This window comes from Genypterus blacodes, unplaced genomic scaffold, assembly GCF_046128005.1.
Source record: "Genypterus blacodes isolate CSIRO-AG114 ecotype Tasmania unplaced genomic scaffold, CSIRO-AGI_Gbla_v1 ptg000122l_1, whole genome shotgun sequence".
Lineage (NCBI taxonomy): Eukaryota > Metazoa > Chordata > Actinopteri > Ophidiiformes > Ophidiidae > Genypterus > Genypterus blacodes.
The window spans coordinates 1,060,944-1,070,844 of NW_027466925.1; the positions used below are offsets into that span (position 1 = coordinate 1,060,944).

At 44.2% G+C, this 9,901-nt stretch overlaps 1 protein-coding gene across 1 annotated transcript; it reads left to right on the forward strand.

The window, feature by feature from the left end:
• Positions 1-2,837: 2,837 nt before the first annotated feature.
• On the forward strand, positions 2,838-7,499 carry LOC143010308 (cysteine and histidine-rich domain-containing protein 1). Its single transcript, XM_076162580.1, has 11 exons — positions 2,838-3,021; positions 3,713-3,762; positions 3,872-3,928; positions 4,311-4,465; positions 4,671-4,774; positions 4,933-4,985; positions 5,462-5,532; positions 5,662-5,764; positions 5,903-6,022; positions 6,124-6,186; positions 6,293-7,499. The coding sequence occupies exons 1-11, from the start codon at positions 2,958-2,960 to the stop codon at positions 6,740-6,742; spliced, it is 1,290 nt and encodes a 429-aa protein (XP_076018695.1). The 5' UTR covers positions 2,838-2,957; the 3' UTR covers positions 6,743-7,499.
• The last annotated feature ends 2,402 nt before the right edge of the window (positions 7,500-9,901 follow it).

Below are 9,901 nucleotides of genomic sequence, written 5' to 3' on the forward strand. Positions count from 1 at the left end.
TCTGATTATGTTGGGGGCCTTTTCCAGCGACGCCCTTCCTCGCAGTCATGCAAATAACAGCCGTCACACACCTCTGCTGGGCTGTTTTGCCAGGAAGTCACACATTTTGTGCCAAGAATGGACCGGGAAACCCCTCTCAACTTTAACTTTGAACGCTCCCGGTGTCTCTCTGTGTTGTTGTAGCATGAATTTAGTCGGCGAAGGATCTGTGAAAAACCGTGATGTCATGAAAAATGTTTCTGCTAAGGTCAGACCAGTCAGTTCTCTCTTTCCGTCTCTGTACCTCTCTCTCTCTATCTCCCTCGCTCTCTCTTTCTCTTTCTGGGGTCGGCGAGTGCATGGATGTATCATTGTAGATGATAGTTTGTTGTCCTTTTTCCAAAAAAAAGCATGATGTGACAGTGATGATGGTGATGATGATGATGAACAATTATCTCCTCTTGTTGTCCCTGTTTGAAACTTATTGCCAGGTCAGGATGAACTCGCCAAGTTAGGTGCGGTCCACGACAGCAGGTTCACCGCGTTGGTCAGCAAGCCACTGTAGCAAAAAGTAATCGCCAGCGCAAAACTTATGTTACTATTTCCCAAAGACGTCACGTTTGTTACTCGCAGCACATCTCCGTTGTGACTAATTGTGGCTGCACGCGTCGTGCCGAGACCCATTCTGAGTCGAGGGGGGGGGGCGGGGAGGGCGGGAGCCGCAAAATGAGCTGACGTGAGGAAAAGGAGAGGGGCTGTTGAACAGATAAATTCATTTTCGTCAGTGAGTCGATGTGTTGAATCAAAGATCTCTTGTGCACGTTCTGTTTTTTCTACATCTGTGTTTTTTGGTAAGAACCCTCGGATTGCTGCCTCACTATTCTGTATATAGAGAATGCACACGGTCTCACACACACACACACACGAACACAGAGCTTACACATACTCTCATAATCCGCCATGATGTTACTTTCATTTAGCCTTTATTTTTCTGAACATGAAAGATATTAGCATTATTACAGCAGTATATAGGTATGATTACTACTCAGCGGGGGCGGGTTTAGCAGACAAACGGCGCCAATTGGAGGCCTGCGGACCACCCCGTACATCAGGATCAGCCGTGAATCAGGATCGGCCGTGAATTCTCCATGATGCCAAATGTTTTTTGAGCGATGTACAACTTTTAATCTCTGGCTCTCCCTTCGCCCCCCTCCCCTCCCCCCGCCCCGTCTCTCTTTGTACATTTTTTCTATTTATTTAAAGCAGAAATATATGGATTGTATCGAGCATGGAAAGGCAAACAAATGTTACATTTTGAAAAGGAAACAAAAAAAATCATGGGCTTTTATTTTACAGCAGTATATTTGTTTATTCTAGGGATTTGTTTTCCTTCTCTTTTTTGGAAGAAATAAAGTCATTTTCCATTCCTAAATGTGTGTTTTTGATTACTGGACTGCCTTTTATTGAATTCCAATTGTGCAGGATTAGAATATGATGCATTAACCCAGTGGTTCCCAAAGTGGGGGGCGCATAGCTACTGCGGGAGGGGGGGGGCGGTGCGGGAATCGGAAGAGGAGCGATATGAAGAAGTACCGCCTCAGGTAAACGAATGAGGCGATACTTCTTCGTCTCACTGCAGGAGAGTCCCCCAGAGCGGGAAGATGTATGGGGGGGGCGCGAAAAACTTCTGATCTATATAAGGGGGGCGCAAAAGAAAAGGTTTGGGAACCACTGCCTTAACCATTTACAGACTCAACCTTGCAACCAAGATTTGCTGCAAAACTCGTCTCAAAATTTTGTCATTTCAGGGATTTCCCTAGCTTTTTTAGGTCTTAGATGCTGTCATGCTGTGGCTCTAGAAATTGCTTTTTAGAAATTGAAAGTTATTACTGCATTTCTGTGCCTAAGATGTGTAGTGTAACCCTGTACCCTCCCCAACATTAATATCTAAAGCTACCTGAAGGACTTGCTAAATGAACGGCCAAACCTTTTGCCTTTATATAACCTAAAATAGTTGTGTTTTCTCTCAGTGTGCAGAGTAGTGCTGCGACAGGTTCAGAAGCGAGAGCTTTCACAGACGCTGAATGGCTCCTGGTCTCCCACAGAGATGATTTAACCGCAGCGTCCCGCCTCCTCGCTCCCTCTTTTCCTCAAATAATGAAAGTGCTTGTGTTATTATTGGTTCAAGATCACTGAGAGGGGCTTTGACAGACGCCAGCGGTGATGGATTTTGTTTTATTTTCGGGAGTTTTCACGTTTGAGAAAGCGATCCTTTCAAAGAGATCTATCACTCCAAACGCAGTCCGCCCAGAAAGTCTCAGAAGCGGCGACGTTTTGTCTTCAGTCAATAATTTATGGTCATTTTTGCTACAGTTGCAGGCAGTTTGTCTCTACAGTGCGCAGGATAAATGGAGTCTTGTTACATAAACGTATAAAAGGCCCAAGGTACTGGATAAGACTTCTACTATAGTTATGACCTGAAAGTACTGAAACATGTCTCATACATTGCTCAGTTTGAGACCCATACATTTGAATTGTCTATAAAGCATTATTTGTGTATTTCAGTTGAAGTAAAAATTTCAAATACTAATGAATCTAAGCAGCTCCAGGTTTCAGCAGGTCGGTTCATCCAGAATCTGACTGAAGTTCCGAGTTTGTCTCCAACAGGCGGCAGGAATGTCAACCCCCCACCAGTAGATAAGACATGACAGCTGTAAATTGAGAGAGGGGTGGGGGGGGTGCTATTTTTATCTTTCATTCACCTAGAGAGAGAGGGAGAGAGAGAAAGAAAAGTGATCATTCCTTTCTGGATCTTTCTCTCTTTCTGATCCTTCTCCTCCTGACTGGAGAACCTTCTGGAGAGGCTACCTTGCTGTTAAAGCAGACAAGACTCAGGGAGGAGGAAGAGACGTGAGCACAGACAAACGGCGACTGCAAGGTGAAAAGAAGAAGGGACTTGTGCGAACAATCACGCCCTCATGGCTCTACTTTGCTATAACAAAGGCTGTGGAGAGAGATTTGACTCTGACAAGAACAATGACGGTAAGGGCCTGTTCACGGCTTTGTGTGTGTCTGTGTGTGTGTTAAAGTTTGAGACAAAGAAGCTCAGTTTATTCAAACTGATCAGTGTCAGTGTCTCATGGACACAAATCACATTAGGCTGCTATTTTCAGATCAAACCTGTTAAATTTCTCAGTTAAAGTTTACACTTCGATCCCCAGGCTTTAGGACTCTAAGAATAGAAGCAAAACACTCAAATCTTACAAGTGCAAGATCAATTATATGACAATGACATCAGCATGACAGCATTGTCCAATAGGAAGAAGTAAGAGGCTCATAAGGCGATAAAGTGTGATCAAGAGATTTGTTTTCGTCTCTGCAGTTAGTTTCTTCCCAGACAGTTTAGAATCCATCATTTTCTTGAACTGAGACAAAATTGACCGGAAACTCCAGATTTTTATGAGCCAAACGTTTCATTTTGTCTTGTAAAGGATTTCTCTTAAAAGTATGTTAGTGTGTATTGACTGAAATACGTCAAATTGGTCGAGCCTTGTATGCATGTCGGCCACGTGGCTCTGCCTTCATAGCAACTGTAACCTCCCTTCCTTTTTTGGACACACATACACACTACCCAACCCAGCTGACACCTCTTGAGCAGCTGGTATAGCTTACTGACAGTGTGTGTGTGTGTGTGTGTGTGTGTTCCCTTCCTAAACTTCTTTTCCTCCTCCAGAGTCCTGCCTCTTCCATCCAGGTGTTCCCATCTTCCATGACGCCCTGAAGGTAAACAAGCAAACAGCTCTTCTAGTCTAATTGGACGATGAAAATATGCATGTGTCATTGCGTGTGTGTGTGTGTGTGTGTGTGTGTGTGTGTGTGTGTGTGTGTGTAGGGTTGGTCCTGCTGTAGGAAGAGGACCACAGACTTCTCAGAGTTTCTCTCCATCCAGGTAGAGTAAACACTTACCATTAAAAGTTCATTTTTAAGATGTTCTACACACTGCTTAAAGGTCAAACGGTCATGGTCATTATTCAGGTCTTCTCGTAAAAAAAAAAAAAAAAAAATGTTTTGAGGTGGTCGTTTATTTCTTGCAATTTAATGACTTTCATTATTTTATTATTAATTTTATGTAAGTGTTCTGCTTGCTCTTCAGACTTCATAAAGACTTTGATACGAAAACATTTGATTTGATTGATCAATACTTCTTTAAACCCACAACTGTCTATCACCCGTCAAACTTTGTGGTTCCTAATAATTTGGTTTCCTAATCTGGCATCAGATTGTCCTCGTGTGTCAGAATGAACCTAAAGTGTTTGCTGTGCTTCGAGCAGGGCTGCACCCGCGGGCGCCATAGCGACCAGAAGCCCGAGGAGCCTCTGCGGCCGGAGGTGTCGACGCAAAAGGGCGACATGAAACACGCCAACGACCAGGAGATCATCTACCAGGGCCCCAAATCTGCTGAGAAGCTACAGAAAGAGAGGCCCAGGTGAGTGTGTGTGTGTGTGTCTCAAGCCAATGAGTGAGCTTCTTCACTATACATACGCTTCTATGTAATGTACATGGGCTAAGATGTATCTGTTTATGTCAATGTGTGTGTGCGCGTGTGTGTGTGTGTGTGTGTGTGTGTCTGTGTGTGTGTTTGTGTGCGTGTGTGTGTGTGTGTGTGTGTGTGTGTGTGTGTGTGCGTGTAGTTCAGACGAGGACAAGATCAAGCTGTCCCCGAAGGTGTCCGCATCACTGACTCAGGTGATGAAGAAACTGGACATCAGCAACAGAGCAGAGAATGAGAAGAAAGGTCAGTTTGAGTGTGTGTCTGTATGTCTGTCTGTGTGTGTGTGTGTCTGTGTGTGTGTGTGTCTGTGTGTGTGTGTCTGTGTCTGTGTGTGTCTTTGGCCTTCACATTTGAAACTTCAAAGTAAAATTTTCTGTTTTTTCTTCACCTTCATCCTACAGTGAGTCAAATTGTTATGCAAGGTACACGATGCAAGAACGCAGGATGCAAATCTGTGAGTATCTTCATTTGTGTTTGCATCTGTGTGTGTGTGTGTGTGTGTGTGTGTGTGTGTGTGTGTGTGTGTGGGTCTATAGACGTCGTCTGTGGCAATTCTCTCGTAGCCTAAAATTGTAGCTTCATTTTGACATCAGCAAAAGCCAAAAAAAACCCATCATCCACACACACACACACACACACACACACACACACACACACACACACACACACACACACACACACACCCAATAAGACCACAAGCTGCTCCTCATTCCTTCACTGTAGCCCTCTCAGCCGATTGCTGAGCTCCATCTAGTGGCCACAAGAGGAACACCTGCTAAGTGTTACAGACCTTCTCCTGAGCCCAGCAATTACACAGATACACTATTTCTGTCAAATAGAACTCAGGGTATCATGGGAGGTGAACCTGTAATCACCTGATCACCTGATCATTGCTCTCTAATCAATGCAACGCAATATCTGTGTGTTTAGGTTTATCAAGGTCCAGAGACGGACATGGAAATGTGCACCTATCATCCTGGAGGACCTGTCTTTCATGAAGGGTAACACACACACACACACACACACACACACACACACACACACACACACACACACACACACACACACACACACACACACTGCAGTACAGCCTTGGTGCCCTTGAGCATGTGTCTGTTTGTGGCATTCAGGTATAAATACTGGAGCTGCTGCTGTATAAGGACCATGGACTTCAACGCTTTCCTGGATCAGAAAGGCTGCACCACAGGCAAACACCGCTGGATCCCCAAGAAGGTTAGCAACAGAAAAATGGATCCAACCGCTCTGAAGAAAAGTGTCCACAAAGTCTTCAGATTTTGGAAATTGCTCAATCTGTGTGTGTGTGTGTGTGTGTGTGTGTGTGTGTCTGTGTGTGTGTGTGTGTGTGTACAGGACAAGAGAAAGGTTGCGTGTCGATATGACTGGCACCAGACAGGCAATAATGTTGTCGTAACCATTTACGCCAAAAACCCCAACCCAGAGCTGAGCTGCATGGACGCCAACCGCACTGTGGTGAGCCAGGATCCAACACACACAACACACACGGGCACACACACACTGCTCTAAACTTCAAAACCAACCAATGAATGAATCTCCCTCTTTCCTCTCTGTAGCTGTCATGCGACATCCAGTTTGAGAACGACAAAGTGTTCAAGAAGGATTTCCACCTGTGGGGGGTGAGTACCTGAGCCAGGGAGACCAGCAAGGGATGGATGGGTGGATGAATGGATTGATTGATGAATTGATTGATTGATGGATCCACTCTGCCTTCCCTCCGTCCAGGTCATCGATGTCAAGCACAGCTCGGTCACCATGGTCCCGTCCAAAGTGGAGATCTCCCTCCGTAAGGCCGACCAGGTGGCCTGGGGCAAGCTGGAGGACCCCCGCCACAAGCCGGAGCCGGAGCCCGCCGAGGATGCCCCGGGAGAGGGCGAGCCTGTCCGACCCGACTGGGACATCGCCGACGACGACATCAGCGACTCGGACGAGGAGTGGACCAACGACGCACAGCAGCAGCAGCCGCCGCCGCCGCCGCAGGACGATGAGAAGGCCAAGGAGGACGCGGCCAAGGAGGCGGAGAAGCAAAACCAGAGGATTAAGGAGGTGGAGGAGGAGATGAAGAGAGCGATGGAGGAGAGGAAGAGGGCAGATGAGGAGAGGGGGAGGGTGGCGGAAGAGAGGAGGAACCAGAAGGAAGAAGAAGGATTTGAAGACATGCCCGATTTGGAGTAACTTCCTGTTTGGGCTGAAGGCGTAAAAACTCATTCTGATTGATTTGAATGAAGTCAATTAAGTGCTTATTTCCAAATTAATGAGATAGCATCAACTTTACAGCCAGTTTCTAACTTCAAAGCCAAGTAAGTTCTCATAATTATGTTTTGGGGGGATGAACACGCTGCGTCCTTCATCTTTTATTCAGTGATACTTGAAATAACACTTTTCACCAAATGCTAATGAGCTTTCTCACTCCGGTTGGAAGCTAATTTTATCCGTGAAATTAAAAACGTTTCACTGTCCAAAGCTGAGATCCAGAGAGGCGGAAACGTCCATATGAATCAGTGTTTCTATAGAAGCACGTATGCCTGCCCGCCCGCCTGCCTGTCTGCCTGTGTGTGTCTGTGTCTGTGTGTGTGTTGTTTATCACGCAGCCCACACGTTTTCAGCGGAACGTTTCAGATTAATGATTCATTTTTGAAAGCCTAATGAATCGTTGGCATATTGGCCGCCACTTTGTATTTCCATGCATTGTTCCATTAATTTACAATTATGTATTACTCATCGACCGGCTTCTCCTGTGGTAGCTTGTGAAAATTTGCATTTATTTATTTGGTTATCCACACTGAATACAGGATGGACACACAGCTGTTGTGAGCTAAATTAGCCCTCAAACCTTTAGATACAACATATTTACATAAAATAAATACAAAGTCATATTTGTATTTATTTCAAACAGAAGTTTATAGTTATCATGTAGCTGTGTTCTCTGTAATTATATCCACTTTGCCTCAAATAAAAGAGATAATAAAACTTCAAGTTGTGGATTATTTCATATTCAACGCATTTAAGGATGAAATTATCGATATATGTTTTCACCACGAGGGGGCAGCAATCTTCACATTAGAACAGGAAAACGCTGGCAAATCTGTCGCGTGAAGTTTAATTTTAGTGTTCTGAACCCAGTTATTGTGAATGTAAACAATGAAACGCCGTGAAAAGGAAAACGTTTATCTAAATATATTTAATTGCGGATGTGAAGCAAGTCTACCGGTTTGCACTTTCGTAGTTAGTAGCTAGACTAGCGGGCTCCCGGAAGCTAATTTCACATTAGCCACAGCTGTGTTTGCGAACTAACTACGAGGCGAGTGTGTTTGGACCACATGCGGGCTTCCACCGGCTCCCCTTGCGTCTCCTGGCCGCACCAGGTGTCCCCTCCACCGGACCACAGAGAACCGTAAGTGGTCCCTTATTTATTCACTTTTGTTTTTCAGTCCCGGGCATCTAAATGTGATGTTTTAAGAGAATCAATGTTCCATGTCCCGGGAAACAGCAGCTGTGTCGCTAATTGAATGCACCGCCCTCCAAAAGCGCTTGGTGACTCAAATCAAACACTTAAATGCTAGAATCTCGTATACAGCAGGTGCGTTTAAATCCGTGGATCAGCATTCGGAATTTTGAGTTTGTCACCACGGAATTGGATTAAGATCACGCTTAAGAGAGGAACGAAAGGATATAAATTTCGGAGCAGAAAGTTTCAAAACACCGACAGTTACTGATGAGTGTCTTAGCGTTGGTGTTTGGGTTTGTATGAGTCCGGAGGTGTGTGATTGATTGTTGTCGGCGTGTGTTTTGTGACTCTCCGGCGAATCCTTATGTTGTGGCTGTCAAAGGACGACAGTTGTTGTGTTCGCAATAGTCCGTTTGTTTGCAACTATTTGGCTGCGAACAAGCGTCCATCTGTAGGAATTGATTTGCCAGACACAACGTGTGTGTGTGTGTGTGTGTGTGTGTGTGTGTCTGTGTGAATGGGAGACATCAAGGGCGTTTAATAGGCTATTAGTTTCCAAGCCTGTATTGATTAATTAATCTACCGATTATTAATCGAGTAGTCGATATTTGTATATGTTTATTACTAAGAGAATGAATGTTCATCGGTTCGTTTCGTTTAGAGTCAAGGATGACAAATTACCAAATCGCCAATCACGACTGTGACTGTTCTATATTAAGACTTACTATAGTATGAATTACTAACTATGATGTACTGTGGTGTACTATGACTTGTGATATATTTTACCATTGTTATGACTTTGCTATACTATGATATACCACACTATACTATGATGTACCGTACAATGTGTCCTTAACGTACTATACAATGGCGTGCTATACTATGAATTTGTTACACAGGCAGTTCCGAGTAATGAGCCAGTTCCGTTCTAGAAATATATTAGACAAACTCTTTTAAAAAAGCATGCCGCCCTCCCGCTCTTAATTCTTGTAACCTGTTATATTTTCTCTTATTTGGCCTACTTGACATATTTTCTTGTGTGTGTACTGTACTCGCCTCAGTATGGTTGTAGTATAACCTGGTTGGTTCATAAGTATGGATGTTTGTCAGTTGAAGTTTCGTTCTTCGGGGACCGCCTGTACTGTGCCTTACTATACTAGAGCAGCTCGACTGTAAGAATAAGTAGCTGTACACCAGTTTCACACTTCAGTACTTCGTTTATTCTCCACAGGTTTTTCGCTGAAGTTGTCTTTGTTACACACTGCACACAATAATACAGTAAAACACCTCGTAGTAACGTACAGGGGCGTGCAAACATCTAGTCCGACTTCCAAACGTAGGCCATTCAGATCAGGGAAGGAGCTCCATATTCTTTGTCGTCCGTAGAGTTCCTATTGTCTGTCAGCTGTCCTGTTTCCTTCTCGTCTCCTTGAAACGGAAGAAGAGTTGTCAACCAAAGTGACGTTTTGGCTTTTTCTGAAAATATGGCGACTTTTTTACAAGATGTGACGACAACAAATTACTTAATATTTTTGTTTGTTTTCTTCAGAGAGCGCGGTGTGAAGTCTCGTTGAACAACGTACAAGATTTCACGAATGAAAACCAGATATACAGGCCGAACACAACAGCTCTTCTTCTTCTCTCAAGCGTAACAACGGAGACTTAAGAATTCCAATGCGCTTTGCGGAAAAATTTGGGGTATAAGTTGGGACTTTGTAAAGGCCGTAGAGTGACATCGCTCTGGCAGTGGGTTGACACGTAGCAACAATGGCATTGTCTGCATGTAAACGTACAGCCACTTATTCCATAAACATCTGGTATATACCTCTTTATACTTTAACATTGTTTTACATTTGGTTAGATATATTACACTTTTTTTTGAACAC

What these genes read in the sequence shown, in the direction of transcription:
- LOC143010308 (XM_076162580.1), top strand. Translation starts at nt 2,958, where the DNA reads ATGGCTCTACTTTGCTATAACAAAGGCTGTGGAGAGAGATTTGACTCT. An exon ending in CAGAGTTTCTCTCCATCCAG is followed by an intron (nt 3,929 to 4,310) that starts GTAGAGTAAACA and finishes TGCTTCGAGCAG; the next exon opens with GGCTGCACCCGCGGGCGCCA. An exon ending in ACCGCTGGATCCCCAAGAAG is followed by an intron (nt 5,765 to 5,902) that starts GTTAGCAACAGA and finishes GTGTGTGTACAG; the next exon opens with GACAAGAGAAAGGTTGCGTG.